Raw genomic sequence first — 14973 nt, 5'->3', positions numbered from 1 at the left:
GAGCAGCTGCCCAGTCACCAAGTTCTCCAGAACATTTAGGTGCCCCTGGCCCAACCGTGGGACCAAACACTTTGGCTGGCCTGATCCTTTGACACCCCCCTTCCTGTCCTAGATGGACTGACTCCTCTCACACACGCTTCTGGCTTCCCTTTCTCTAGGGGTGGTCCCCCATCTAACTCAGCCTGTCCCCCAAGTAACACTGCTGGACCAGAAGCAAATCTTGGAATGTGTAGGTGCATGGAGCCTCCCTGCATCCCAGTGCTGGTGGGGGAGGGCACTCCTACCTTCCTGCAGCCCCTGCCCCTATCCCACGGTGGGGGGCAGGTGGTGCGCTGCCCCCACTGCTGGGAAGGGGAGGGTTCTGCTGTGTCAGGTGTGGATGACAGTGACTCACTGTCACTTGTATTTATAGCGGTGAGGGAGCAATGGATCATGTGGGGTTGGGGATCAGAGTCCAGACTGTGGGCAAGGGGAGGGTGGGAGATGGGGGGAACTAGCTGTGCCTTGGCTCACAGTGAGACCCAATGGGGCCTCTCAAGCTGCTAGGACTGGGCCCAAGGGCAGCCTCGCCCCCTTTCCTGGCAGGAGAAGAGTGACACTGAGGGGTAATGGCGGGAGTATTTGTCCCTACGCTCTCCCTCAGCTCTTGCAATGTTGCTGCCCCTGCCTTGACACTGTCCAGGTCTCTGTGGGGTAGCGTTCCTCGTAGACGGGGCAGACCTGGCACTGGCACGTGTCTTTTTATTCCCAAACTGCCTCCTCCCCCGAGATGGATGGACAAACGGAGCCAGGGGTGGCTGGCCCTGCAAGGGGTGAAGCAGTCATCAACTTTGTGTTTTGATAAAAGATGAACAATAAAAAGAAAAAAAAGTGATGCTGTGGGCTTGGCTGCTGGGGCTGGGTGTGAGTGCGTCAGGAACAGCAATTGTCTCACCTCTGGTTGGCCCTGGGCCTGAAGGCTCAGTCCCCATCCACCCCGCTCCCGGGCCTGGGGCCTCAGGAACCCATCCTCCCCCACACCGCCCCAGCTCTCCCTCCCCCCAGGCTGGGGCCTCAGGAACCCCTCCCCCATCAGCGTGGCCCCCCGCTATCATTCTGGCTCTGGCCACCCCTGGGATTGACAGAGGGGGACCTGCCCCGCCATCCCGGCTGTGGCCGCTCCGGGGCTGGCAAAGGCCAGAGTCGCTGGCGGGGCGGTGCCTGTCCCCCTCCCGGTCAGGCTCGGTCCGCTCGGGGAACGGGGCCGGGGAGGAGGGACGCGGCGCCTCTTCTCGCTGGGGGCCGGTGATTGGCCGGGACTAAGAACCCAGGACTCTGGGATCCTGCAATTGTGGCCGGAAGTGGGGGAGCTGCTGAAGGACCCGACCGGAAGTGAGTTGCTGGGGGCGAAGGAGACCCGCAAGGCCCAATGCTGAGTGTGACCCGGAGCAGACAGGGGGCCGGACCGGAAGTGCCGGGGCTGGGTGAGGAGGAGGCTGCTGGGCGCTGAGACCCGCTCCCCACCCCCCGGGGCCGGCGCGGTGAGTAACCAGCCGCGGTCTCCGTGGCAACGGCAGCACGTTCCCTCCCCATGGCGCGGTCTCCATAGCAACGATGGGACGTTCCTGCTCCAGTGGTGCGATCTCCCCGGGACGGCGCCGTGTCCCCTGCCGCCCCGCCCCCCCCCATCCCCGTGGTGCGATCTCCCCGGGACGGCGCCGTGTCCCCTGCCGCCCCGCCCCCCCCCATCCCCGTGGTGCGATCTCCCCGGGACGGCGCCGTGTCCCCTGCCGCCGCCCCCCCCCCCATCCCCGTGGTGCGATCTCCCCGGGACGGCGCCGTGTCCCCTGCCGCCCCGCCCCCCCCATCCCCGTGGTACGATCTCCCCGGGACGGTGCCGTGTCCCCTGCCGCCCCCCCCCATCCCCGTGGTGCGATCTCCCCGGGAACTGTCCCATGTCCTACCCACCCCATGCCTGTGGCGGGATCTCCCTGGGATGGTTCCACATTCTCCCAGTCCCCATGGTGTAATCTCCCCAGGGTTGGTGTCATGTCCCATGTCCAACTGCACATGTCTCCATGGTGCCATCTCCCGGGGACAGTGCCACATCTCCACCTCCCTGTCCCATAGTGCGATCTTCCCAGGGATGGGGCCAAGGCCTCCTGTCCTGGATCCACAGGTCTGGTTCCATGGCCCAAGCTTTGGAACAACCTCTGTGAGGAAACCCCTGCAGCGTGCCAGACCCAACTCTTCTTCCAGGATAAGCCACTTGGTTTCACCATCTCCTAGGCTGGACCTCTGGTCCATCAGCACCCTTGCTTCACACTGTGAGTGCCGGTCAGCCAGTCCAACTGGGATGGACCCCCCGCAGGAGACTTGTACAATCTTAGGGAGCAATGTCCCACCTCAGATATCTGCGGGGGCACTCAGCCAGCATTGTAAAATAGAAGCGTTTGTTAGTCTTGCGCTTAGCACAGAGAACAGAAAGTTACCGCATGGTCCATCTTGGCCAGCCCAGAGCCTTATTCTGACCCCTCTTTTGTCCCCATTCAGGAGAGCCTCCAGCTTCCAGCAGCCCACACTTAACAACCCTCCACCTGGCCCCTCCTCAGTCCTCTGTTCCTGTTCCCCCACAGACATGGTTGGCTTCCTGCGGAGGGGAGGGCCATCCCTGGTCCTTAGTTGCTAGGTACCAAATGTCTGGGCAATGGAGTGACCATTGTCTTCTTGGACTCTCCAGGGGTATGGGCCCCATGCCCCTGACAGCATCAGTCACACCTGGGCAGAGAGTAAACAACCTTTTCCCAGCACCTACTTAACAATGCAGCATGCAGGGGAAACTGAGGCATGCACACACTATTCATACAAAATATTACAGAAAATTCCCACTCCATCTCACCCCTGTCCACTCTATCCCTGTGGCGTGATGTCCTCAGGGACAGTGCCATGTTCCCCCCCCATCCCCGTGGTGCAATCTCCCCAGGGATGGTGCCTGTCCGCCCTGCCCCCCATCCGCGTGGCGCAATCTCCCCAGGGATGGTGCTATGTCCGCCCTGCCCCCTATCCGCGTGGCGCAATCTCCCCAGGGATGGTGGCACGTCCTTCCCATCCCCGTGGCGCAATCTCCCCAGGGATGGTGCCATGTCCCCCCATCCCTGTGGCGCAGTCTTCCAGGGACAGTGCCATGTTTGCCCCCCATTCCTGTAGCGCAATCTCCCTCATTATGGGGTTATACCCTCCCCATCCCGGGGGACGGTGGCACATCCCCCATCTCCCCCCCCCCATCCCGGGATGTGATTTCCCTGGGGAAGGTGCCATGTCCCCCTTTCCCCACAGTGGGCACAGTGGTTATGGTGGGGCTGAGATTTACATGGCTCCAAATCCTTATCCACTTCCTGCTGCATTGCCCAGCCTGAACTGAAGGCTCCTGTGAGGGCTGGGGGCCCAGTCATGCCAGGGGCTACCAAGAAACCTGGTGAAAGCCCCACCTGCAGACATTCCCAGTGGTGACAGGTGCAGGAAGTCCAGGATGGCCATGGTACAGAGATGGGGACTGCAGTGCTAGAGGTGCGTGTCCATGTGCCCAGCATTTCCTGGATGTGCTCATCATAGCAGTTCGGAGGCGGGGGGTGCTGCAGCAGGACACCCCCATAACCAGCCACTCCTTCCCCATCTCCCCAGGGGCCAGAGTCGCACCATGAAGGTGAAGCTGAAGAATGTGTTTGTCATTTACTTCCTAGTGTCGGTGATTGGGCTCATGTACGCGTTGCTGCAGCTGGGTGAGTGCTGGGCTGAGCACAACAGCTGTGGTGCTGGGGCTGAACTCAGAGCAGGTTTGTGGGCTCGGCCAGGAGCTGTTCTCGATCCCCACCAGAGCACAGTACGAACAGTCACTGACCCCTGAACGTCCTCTCTCCCCCTAGTGAGACAGCCAGACAGAGAGGGGACCCTATCTGGGTACCAGTGCCAGCCTGTGTCCTACTGGGTGCTAGCCCCTGCCCCAGCTCCACTGGGTGTCTGCATAAAGAGCCAGGAGTTCAGTCAGAGGTGTGGGGTCAGGGCTTGGACTGGAGGGAAGAGCACAGACCCTGTCTCAGGAAACTCGGAGAGTCACAGGAATACTTGAGGCTCAGAGGGTGGATTAGGAGGGAGCATGCTGGTTTGGGAGAAGGGATGGGAGCCTGGTTGTTCCCTGACCAGGGCTGGGTCCAGCTGGGGAATCGTCCCCAGGGGAGATCGGGTGCCATGCAGCTCCCTGTTGAGAATGGATCTGTCTGGGAGCCCCGCTGCTCCCCAGTAGGGAGATAAAGAAGGACTGGGAACACCATTACTCAGCGGATTTCAAGTCAGGCATGAACACTCAGGGGACCACGCGGTTGGGCCCAGTCTTCCCCTAGGGAGGGGTGGGCTAGCTGCGACCCAGAGGGTCTCCCTTCTCTGACTTGTCTGCCTCCTCCTCTGCCTGGCTCCAGGGCAGCCCTGTGACTGCTCCCAACACCTGAGATCGGCCAGTGACCTCATGCATGGCAAGGACAAGAAGATCTCCCAGCTGCTGAGTGAGGTGAAGCGGCTGCAGGCACGAGGAAGGGGCCCAGAGCTGGAGGGACAGGCACTGCCAATCATCTACGCCATTACACCCACCTATGCCAGGTGGGAGCTCCTGCTGGGGGAGCTGCAGGGGGCTTGGCCATGCTGGGAATAGGCTGGGCTTGGGGAGATTGGGGGGCTCTGCTGGGGATGGGAAGAGTCTCCATGTGCTAGGAACAGAAATGACTCCAGTGCTGGATTCAGCAGCCTGAAACCCAGCCGCAAGGAGAGCAGGCGCCTGCAGGTAGCAGGTTAGGGTCCTGTGGCTCCCATGGAACCCACCAGCCGGCTCTGCTGCAGTGTTAGCAGCCAGGAGGCTGAAAAAGGCCCTTCTCCCCCTGGCCAACACCAATCAGTGTTTATGGAAACACTCCACTTGCTCCCAAACAGCTAGGGAAGCAACCTCTGCAGAACCTACTAAGCCATTTTGCCCAGGATCTAACTGTCCTGCCTCCTCCCATCCTCACCAGATGAGATCATGAGCATGGGTTTACACACCTGCAGTTACCATTGCCTTGCTGGGGTAAGACATGGCTGAGGGGAAGAATATCCCTCCAGCAGATAGAGCTGGTATTAAACCCATTTGCGCCAGAGGAGCTGAGATTTCTCTAGTGCCGAGCACTGGCAACTCCAGAAATGGATATTTCGATCCCCAAGAGGTGCTCCTTGGAACCCGACTGCTTCATCTCTGTTGGGAGGAACAGTCTAACTCCACTGCCTGCTCCCCCTTGCCCACCCCAGTCTGCCTCATCACCCTTTCCCTGAAGGCTGCTGCATGTCCTGGTTTCTCTCACACCACCACCTTCTCCAGCTGTTGTGCTTCTCTCTGGCTTCTCCCCCTTTATTGTTGCCCCCTTGTTCTCCTGGCCAAGCTGGTGCATTCCTCTGTTGTTTCCCCCTTCCTCCCCAGCTGGCATATTTCTCTATTGTTTCCCCCTTCCTCCCCAGCTGGCATATTTCTCTATTGTTTCCCACTCCTCACCAGGCTGAGCTTGTGCATCTCTCTGTTGTTTCTCCTCCCGCAGGCTGGTGCAGAAGGCTGAGCTGGTGCGCATCTCGCAGACCTTTCTGCACGTGAAGAACTTCCACTGGATCGTGGTAGAGGACTCCCCAGTGAAGACCCAGCTGGTGTCAGAGCTGCTGGCCCAGAGCGGCCTGCGCTTCACCCACCTGCACACGGAGACACCCAAGGAGCACAAGCGCAAGGAGAGCGACCCCAACTGGCTGAAGCCCCGTGGTGTGGAGCAGCGTAACCTGGCCCTGCAGTGGCTGCGGGAGAACCGGGAGCTCAGTGAGGAGGGCGTGGTCTACTTTGCCGATGACGACAACACCTACAGCCTGCGCCTCTTCGATGAGGTGGGTGCTGTGCGCTTCGGGGGGAAGGAGTGGGGCAGTGCGGAGGTGTGATGTGCGGGGTGACTGGGGAAGTGGGGGTGGCAGGTGTCACAGATCCACGTGATCGGTGCTTCGGGCCCAACTCTGGAACAGTCTCTAGGAGGAACCCCTTCAGTGTGCCGGCCCCGCTAGGGTCTCACCCTGGAGCAAGCATGAGCCACACGGTTTCACTGCCTCCTGAACCTGTTCCTTAGAGCCTCCAGCACTCCTGCTTCACACCATGAGTTTCGTTCACCGAGTCCAACTGAGACACCCCGATGGAGACTGGTACACTCCCCAGGGATCAATGCACCTCGCCAAGCATTTCAATGACACTCACACAGTGTTAGTTCTCTGGAGCACACCATAGGGAGTCCTTAGGTTAGCACAGAGAACACATGTCAAAGCACAGTCCAATCTGGTTAGCCCAAGGTCCAGCCAAGCTGTACTGAGCCCCTTAGTTCAAGCTCTCTCTGGCCCTCTGTCTGATCTCCTCTGACTCCCCACATATCTCTTCAGTCTGGATCTGAGATCAGCCCCCCTGTTGGGAGGCAGGGAAGTCTATAGTTCTCTGGGCCACTTGGTTACCAGGTATCGATGTCCGGGCAATTGGATTTGCCATTGTCTTTTCACAGGCTCTACTTCTAAGGCCCAGACAGTTAGGTGACACCCACACCTCTGTCTCCTAGCCTGCCCCAAGGCCAAACAGTCCTGCCCCGCCCCTCTCCCCACCACCACTGGGTAACAATGTAACATATAGGGGAAACTGAGGCGCACACAAGCTTCATTAAAATATTACCAAAAATTCCCACTTTGTCACATCTCTTCCCTCTTTGAGACCAAGCTGAGCAGGGTCACTTAAACCAGTCACCTGGGGAAGTTCGAACCCACAAATGTTATCCAGAGATACTACAGCATCTTCCCCTTCTCCTTGGTAGCTGTCCCACCCGGCACTCTCGAGATTCTTATAGCACCGTTGCCATTCAGTCCAATTTATAGTTTCCAATACGCCGTTCCAAGCACTTTCCCATCCTTTCTTAGGTCTGGTCTGTTAGATGGCGCCAGCAGGGTGCAGCCCCGCGCCCTGTTTTAACCCAAAACCTTGAGTTTGAAACTGGGGTGGGGTCCGGCCACTCCCTCGACCCCCTCATTGGCTGGGGAGTGAGGAGGGCAATGAGCCCCTGTCCTCCAAGTGTCAGCTTGGCTGCAGCCAGGGGTGTCCTTATCCTAGGTTGGGGTAGGAAATGACCCCTGGATCATTTGGTCTTCACCCAGTCATATCCCTGGGGCTGTGGTGTCCCAGGGTCTGGTGAGGCAGGCATGCAAGAGGCTCCTGCACATTGGTGTGTCTCAACCCCAGCGCTGTGTGATGCAAGAAGCGTCTCTCCCCACTTGGGGTCAGTCTGTTGCCTTTACCCCCAGGACCGTCCTCTCACCCCCTGCTCCTGGTGGGCTGTGATTCAGGCTCTCTTGGTTAAGAGAACGCATGTGACCAGGGCCATCCTCTGATCAGGTGTCTGTTACCAGAAGCGGCCCCTTCACTGGGGCTTCTCTCCCCGTGGCCAGGGCAAACCTGTTTGGCCATCCCCCTGCCCTGCCTGTGTCTGCCCACACTCAGCTGGGATTTCAGCTGCCACAGGGCTCCACTCTGCCTCTACTTTCCCAGCGAGGGCAGGCTGGGAGCTTGCTCCCTTGGTCACAGCATCAGGCACCAGGGAAGTTTCGCCTGAGCCAGTATGACTCACATCTCCCATGTGTAGCTGGCTGTGGCCATTCCCCTGCCCCACTCAGATCTGGCTTTATGGTTACAGACAGAAAGGTGTCCTGAGCTAACAGCCATTACTTTGTGTTGCAAGCAAGGGGGGAAAACCCTCCTGCTCCCTGCCAGCCAAGCTATTTGCATTTTCACTGACACCTCCAGTCTGAGCCTGTCCACTCGGGTGGTTCAAATCCTGGGCTGGTACAGAAACGAGCGGAATTTTGTCTTAAGGAGATATAGTCAGTCCCCAGAAGGATGTCAGAGCTGATATCCTGGAGACCAGCCACCCCGAGTCCTCCTGGGTCTGCACAGGAGTCAGAGCTAGACAAAAGGAACCTTAACCCAGCTGACACAGCCTTTCAGCATGTGATGGGTTGTACATGTGCTCTGACAAGGGCTCTCTGTCCCAGAATCTCTCTACCGCGGGAACATCTTCCCAGTAACCAGCACCTTCTGCTCCCACTGGGGATCCCATGAGTCTGAGCCCAGCAGAGTGCCACAGGACACGTGTACAGTGCCTGGATCAGGAGCCCATCTGTCACCACCCCTGTTGCCCCCGAGGAGTTGGCTGTGTGGCTCCCGCTCAGAGCCTGAGCTACAAGGCAGCCTTCTTGGTTGGGCAAAGTGATGCAGTAAACTCTATTTCATCAAGCCTTGGCCATAGTGCCCACTTCTGTCCTGTTTTCCTACAGATATTACATCTCGCGTCTCAGAGGTCCCTTGGAGGAGGTCTGTCCACATGGCTGCTCCCCCACGTTAGGTTTACCCGAGTCCCACTCCTGGGGTGCCTCCACTGCTTCCCTTTCCCAGGACCCATGCTTAGCCCAGTCCCCTTTGGGTCTCTCTTCATACCCAGACCTACCATCCACAAACTCATCGGCCAGCTGACCTGTGCTATGCAGATCCTTCAGTTCCCTGTGCGCTAGACACATTTTAAGCTTGTGAGGACAAATCTCAGAGTTCCTCCAACCCACCCAGGTTATACCAATCCTCCCGTGTAATGTCCCTGCACTCTTACCCCACTTGTGGAGGTATTCTCCCATCAGGGTGGTGGCTTCCATGTAGGTCACACCCTGGGTCTTTTGCGCACCCCGAAACCTCCCTATAAGCCCCAGGTGTCAATTCAAACGTAAGCAGTAGAGCCTTTCTGAACTGTTCATAGTCCCCAGTATCAGCTCCATCCATGTGGCTGAACGTCTCTATAGCTGTGGGCCTGAGTAAGGGATGAGACAGCGGAGCCAGTCTGCAGGGTCAACCTGGTTCAAATCGCAAGCCTTTTCAAAGGCAGCGAGACAGGCATCAATATCCCCGCCCCGTAAACTAGGGCAACAATTTGGTATCTATGATCCCTGCGGAATCAGCATCTTTCCCCACGTGCCCCTCTGCTTCTCCATATCCGGTTCCTGCTTTCGCTCCTTCTGCGGGTTCTTCCTCCTTGCTTCTCCCAGTCAACTGACTGGAGCTGAGTGGGAACAATCTGCTAGCGCCTTCACTCTCAGTGCCAAGTCCCACCACTTCAGATCTATCAGTGGGGAACCAGGTCGCAAAGACCACTGCTGCACGGGGAGCCAGGTCTTGAGGCTGCCCTGTTGCTGCCTTTTTCACACTCACACCCTTGGATCTGGAACCTGCTTCTTGGAGCGATCATCCTTCTCCAGCCATGCAATCAGCTGCCCCTTGTTGAGCTTCCCAACGCTTAGCCCTCTTTGCCGGCACACATTTGCATTGCCTGTCTTGGGGAGCTGGTTACAGACCATTTAACTATCCTTGTTTTACTGCTGCAAGTCACTTATTGCAAAATGCTACCGGTGCATTCAGCATCCCACCGCTAACACCACCTGTCATGGATCCACAAGGTCGGTGATACGGTCTCAGTTTAGGAAGAGTCTCTAGCAGGAACCCCTTCAGTGTGCCAGACCCCCTGGAGGCAGTGTAAGACACATGGCTTCCCCGCCTCGTGAAACTGGACCTCTGGGCCTCCGGCACTCCTGCTTCACATTGTGAGCTCCATTCAGTGAGTCCAGCTGAGACAGACCCCCAGTGGAGACTAGTACACTCCCCAGGGATTAATGCACCTCGCCAAGCATTGGCAGTGACACTCACACAGTGTTGTCAAAACACTTGGGTTTATTAGTCCTCTGGAACACACCATAGGGAGTCCTTAGGGTTAGCACAGAGAACAGATGTTAAAGCACAGTCCAATCTGGTTAGCCCAGGGCCCAGCCAAGCTGTAGTGAGCTCCTTGGTGCAAGCTCTCACTGATCCTCCATCTGATCTCCTCTGTCAGACTCCAGGTGAGAGCCCTGGCTGCCTCCAGCCACCCACTCTTGCGCCCCCCCCCCATCTCTCCAGTCCTTGGATCTCAACCTGGGGGAACATTGCTCAGCCCCCCCGCCTCCTGCTGAGAGGCGTGGAAGTCTATAGATTTCTGCGTCGTTGATTGCTAGGGAGCAATGTCCAGACAATTGGATTTATCTGGTGTCTTTTGAGGTGTTCCACTAGTGTGGGGATTGAGACCCCTACAGCAACATCCTCACCTCTGTCTCCTAGCCTGCCCTGAGAGCAAACAGTCTGACGTTCCCCCCCAGCCACCACTGGGTAACAATGCACTGTATAGGGGAAACGGAGACACTTAGAGGTGTCATAAAAATATTACAAAAAATTCCCACTTTGTCACAGCAGGGCGCTGGAGGCAGGGGGTGGGGTGATGGGGAAGGGGGGGGGGCAGGCCGCTGGAGGCGGGGTGGGATGATGGGGAACGGGGGGATAGCTGGGCGCTGGAGGCAGGGGATGGGGGGAGCAGGAAGGCATTTGTCTCGCCTCTTCCATGTGGGGGTCTCTTTCTGCTGCTGACACCCCTCTCTCTTCCCCACAGATCCGCTCCACCAAGCGTGTCTCAGTTTGGCCTGTGGGGCTGGTGGGTGGCCTGCGCTTCGAGCGCCCCCTGGTGGAGAAGGGCAGGGTGGTGGGCTTCTACACAGCCTGGAAGCCCAACCGGCCCTTCCCAATGGACATGGCCGGCTTCGCTATTGCTCTGCAGCTGCTGCTGGCCAATCGCGAGGCCCGGTTTGACTTGCTGGCTGAGCGTGGCTACCTGGAGAGCAGCCTGCTGCAGTCACTGGTCTCCATCGAAGAGCTGGAGCCCCGAGCTGACAACTGCACTAAGGTGAGGAGCGGGGCTGGGAGCCAGGACTCCTGGGTTTTATCCGTGGTGTTGGGAGCGCAGTGGGTCGAGTGGTTAGGGCAGGGGGTCAAGACTCCTGGGTTCTATCCATGGTGCTGGGAGCGCAGTAGGTCGAGTGGGTTAGGGCAGGAGGTCAGGACTCCTGGGTTCTATTCCGGGCTGGGAGTGGGGAATGTGAAATTTTGCCTCTAAGCAGGATGGTCCCAGGTGTCTTCAGTCCCCCAGCTGTGGTGACTGGCTGGGGGTGCTGGTTGGGGGAGGGGCACAGTCTGGGGGGATCTCTCTGGACCCCACCTCTGTCCTGCACTCCTCCATTGCAGGTTCTGGTCTGGCACACGCGGTCGGAGAAGCCCAAAATGAAGCAGGAGGAGCTGCTGCAGAAGCAGGGCCTGGGCTCTGACCCAAGCATCGAGGTGTGAGTGGCACCTGGAGCCATGGTACAGGGAGGCCCGTTTGGGGAGCTGGCCCAGAACCCAGGACAGGATCAGGGCGGCTGCCAGAGCAATGGACTTGGGGACTGAACGCCCCAGACTGCTTTATTTATTGTGACGTTCGGGGCCCTGCCCTCAGCCCCCACCCCACTGGCGGAGCAGCCTCTATCCCAGCATCTCCAGTGCTGCTGCTCCCTGCTGAGGGAGCCCCCCCCAGCCCAACATCCTGAGCTGCTACTGCCTGGAAGTCAGACCCTGCCCCCAGAGAGGCAGCTGCTCCAGGATTTATTCCCATTGAAACCCCCCCCAGGACCTCTTCCCCCTGCCCAGCATCTCAGTGTGAAGATCTAGGGGACCCTAGCCCCGCTGCATGGCGTCTGAGGATGGCGGCTCTGGTCCTGCCCTGCTGGGCAGGGCTCCTAAAGGCAGTGGAGCTGTGAGTGAGTGTGACATTATGTTCCTCCCCACACCCACCCCACTCGGCAATGGGCTGGGATCCCCTCCCCAGCTTCAGGGAGCCCTGTGTGTCCATTTTGTGTGTGTGGCTGTTGCATGAACGTGGTGGCTGTTACAGCAATAAGCATGTTATATCCTCAATAAAGTGCCCATCCCCCACTATCCTGGCTGTCTCTCTGCCCCTCGGCCCGCAGCCCCACATGCCCCTGTGGTTATGCCCAGCAGGCAGGGTCAGAGCTGCCCAGGCATAGAGGACAGTGCAGGGGCCAGTCTGAGCCTGCGTGGAGTCTCTCCCAGGGGCAGGTCCTGCCCTTATGGCACGGGGCTCCTGTAACCTTGTGCTCCCCATGAGGAGACCACAGCCCCTTGGCCCCCAATGGGGCAAACTCTTGGAGGGTGGGGTTCTCCATGCCAGGCCAAGGGAGGGGTTCTGCCCCCCATCACATGAAGAGCTGCTCCATGTCCTTCCCATAGAGCAGCCCCAGCCCAGGGCAGGCCAGGGCCTCAGCAACAGGCTCGGCTGGCTCTGTGTTGGCCCAGGGGGGGCACCCCGCATGAGGGGCAGGGAGAGCGCCAGGTCCCAGTATCCCCGCCTGCCCACCCCAGTCATCCTGCTGCCGATGGATCTTCATGTGGGCGTTTCGGCTCTTGATCTTGTAGAATGTCCTGGGGACAGAATGGCGGGGAGGGGTTAGTGCGGCATCGGCAGGGGCCCTTCAGCCTCTGAGCTGCTTCTCCCCCAGCAAGCAAGAGGCCTGGGGGACACTCCCACTCGGAGCCTGCCCCCCGCCCCCCCCACTCTGGTGGGAGCGGAGCCCAAAGAGTTAAAGACACTTACTTGCCGCAACGTTTGCAGGGGAAGCTGGAGCCAGGGGGCGAGTCCTGAGGCAGCTCCGGGGTAGGTGGGGGCTGAGAGAGAGAGACGGGGGGACATCACAGACCTGATCACAGACTCCCGTCCCCTCCTCCCCCCCACCCACCCAGAAGGACTGCAGACATGGCTGCTTCCTTGTCTGGGCAGGGGTTCCCCCCATCCCTGTCCCTGAGGTCTCACATACCTGCCCGGGGCCGGCCCTGCCCACGATGGCGCCCGTCTCTGACCCAGCACCACTTCGTTTGTGACTGCGCCGCAGCCGGCTCTTGTGCAGGTAATAGAACTCCACGCACTGGGCCAGTCGCTTGGAGGGCACCTGGGGAGCAGGGAGGACTCGGTCAGCCAGCATCCCCCAGCCCTGGTGGGAGAGGCCAGGCCTGGAGTAGCCAGGAGTCCTTCCCCCTGCAGCCCGCGCTCCCACCCGGCTCCTTCAGTGCCCCCTGGTGGGAGAGGCCAGGCCTGGAGTAGCCAGGAGTCCGTCCCCCTGCAGCCCCCGCTCCCACCCAGCTCCTACAGCGCCCCGTGCTGGGAGAGGCCAGGGCAGGAGTAGCCGGGTGTCCATTTCCCCCGCCAAGCTGGGACTGTGAAGTTGGTTGGAAGCGAGGCGGGGAAGGGGGCTGGTGCTGCTCTCACCGCACATTGAATCTGGGCAAAGTCCTTCCTATGCAGGGCAAAGGCTTTGGAGAAGAGGCGTCGCTCATGGGTGCTCCACATGTCACTGCCTGGAGGAGGGAGAGGGATCTGAGACAGGGAGTCCTGCCCCACCCCCCTCATAGCCCTTCCACACCCTCCTTTCTTCCCCTCCCCTCCCCGCCACAGCCTGGCCCCATCCCACCCCGCTCATAGACTCTGCCCCACCCAATGTTCCTGCCCCCCCGTCCCTGCTTCTCACAGCCCCAGGGGCTGGAACTGGGGGTGCTGCTGCACCCCCTGGCTTGAAGTGGTTTCCATCATATACAGGGTTTAGCGTTTGCTTCAATGGCTCTCAGCACCCCCACTATACAAATTGTTCCACTGCCACCCTGCCCCCTCACAGCCCCACCCCAGCCTCCTGTCCCCCACAGCCGTACCCCCTACAGCCCTGCCCCCAACCCCCTGTCCCCCACAGCCCTACCCCCTCACCCTGCCACGGCTCCCAATCCTGCCCCCACTCCTCTTCCGTCCTGTCCAGCTGCTGGTACCCCTGTTCCCCTTCTTTCCCCAGCCCTGCCCCCACTGGCCCCCAGACTCTTCTAGCTACCCTGGCCATGCCACTTGCCCACACCTCTGCCCCCTTTACCTGTGTAATGGTAACTGGCCAGAGGGTGACATTTGGGCCACACTGGGGTTCGCAGCAACAGAGTCTCCAAGGCAACCTGAAGGGGGAGTAAAGCTGAGACGGGGGAGCTGCCCTAGACCCTTTCTCTCCCCAGGGGGCTCCCCTGCCAGAACCATCCTGGCCTTGGGTCAGACACTGCTACTTACCAAGGCCCAGGCCATGGGGTGGGGGGTTCTCTTACCATGACATTCCCGCCAGCCTGGCACAGGCAGTGCAGCGCCAGCTCCTGATTGGTGCCACCCCCAGGGAGGGCACTGGAGCAAGCCACGTCCAGCAGTGTCTCCACTGCAACCAGAGAGCAGCCATCAGCTGGGCCCAGTGGGACCCCTCCACCCCCCTCACTGCACCCAGACAGCAGCAACCTGATGGACCCTGGGAACCCCCACCCCATGGACCCCTCCACTCCCCGCACTGCACCCAGAGAGCAGCCATCAGATGGGCCCTGGAACCCTTCCCCCAGCTCATGGGACCCCTCAGTAGACCCTCTGCTTCACCCACAGAGCTCCCTGCCCCTGGGCTGGTGGGGGCGGTGAGTGTCCCCATCACAGATGGCCTACTCCCCCCAAGAGGCTGGGGGCTGACTGGACCATGCAGACTGAGCCCCAGAGGAGCCACTGGGGGTGGGCTTGTCCAGCTGCTTCTCCCCTCCCCACACTGTAAGGGACATATGGGCCTGCCCCACCTCTCCCTGCCCCAGCCTGTGAGTGTCCCAGCTCCTCCCCCTGATAATCCCCAGTGCTACCTCTCACCTTGGCGCTGGGTCTCTGCATCTTGCTCCAGCCCTGGCCAGGGCCTCCAGGCCAGTTCGGCCTGCGGTGGGTCCAGCCGGGCAAGGTGTGGGTCCCGCAGCACTGGCAGTGCCGGCTGGAATGCGGGGCCCACATTTATCTGTCTGCAGGGGAAGGGACAGGTGAGGGGGCCTCAACCACAGGCACGTGCCCGCCCTGCTACTGCCCCTCCCAGAACAGCCATTTCCCCCCCACTTATGCTCCCCAGCCACCCCCAGCCTGA

At 59.9% G+C, this 14973-nt stretch overlaps 1 protein-coding gene across 10 annotated transcripts; it reads left to right on the top strand.

The window, feature by feature from the left end:
* The first annotated feature begins 1355 nt into the window (after positions 1-1355).
* Positions 1356-11925, top strand: B3GAT3 (beta-1,3-glucuronyltransferase 3). 10 transcript variants are annotated; one of them, XM_074958088.1, is made up of 6 exons: positions 1360-1520; positions 3661-3812; positions 4452-4629; positions 5592-5922; positions 10575-10865; positions 11204-11925. In XM_074958088.1, the coding sequence occupies exons 2-6, from the start codon at positions 3677-3679 to the stop codon at positions 11300-11302; spliced, it is 1035 nt and encodes a 344-aa protein (XP_074814189.1). In that variant the 5' UTR covers positions 1360-1520; positions 3661-3676; the 3' UTR covers positions 11303-11925. The 10 variants fall into 10 exon arrangements, with proteins under 10 accessions (XP_074814183.1, XP_074814185.1, XP_074814189.1 ...); XM_074958089.1 differs by having other exon boundaries at positions 1363-1520; positions 3661-3758; XM_074958081.1 differs by lacking the exon at positions 1360-1520 and adding an exon at positions 2021-2306 and having other exon boundaries at positions 3720-3812.
* The last annotated feature ends 3048 nt before the right edge of the window (positions 11926-14973 follow it).

This window comes from Natator depressus, chromosome 7, assembly GCF_965152275.1.
Source record: "Natator depressus isolate rNatDep1 chromosome 7, rNatDep2.hap1, whole genome shotgun sequence".
Lineage (NCBI taxonomy): Eukaryota > Metazoa > Chordata > Testudines > Cheloniidae > Natator > Natator depressus.
Note: the sequence above shows the minus strand (reverse complement) of the source record. Positions and strands in the feature narration are given on the sequence as shown.

Bases quoted from the DNA above. Each gene is read 5' to 3' on its own strand.
- B3GAT3 (XM_074958079.1), top strand. From the start codon at position 2,036: ATGTCCAACTGCACATGTCTCCATGGTGCCATCTCCCGGGGACAGTGC. The intron at 3,813-4,451 runs GTTTGTGGGCTC...GCCTGGCTCCAG, and splicing joins TGGGGCTGAACTCAGAGCAG to GGCAGCCCTGTGACTGCTCC. The intron at 5,923-10,574 runs GTGGGTGCTGTG...TCTTCCCCACAG, and splicing joins GCCTGCGCCTCTTCGATGAG to ATCCGCTCCACCAAGCGTGT.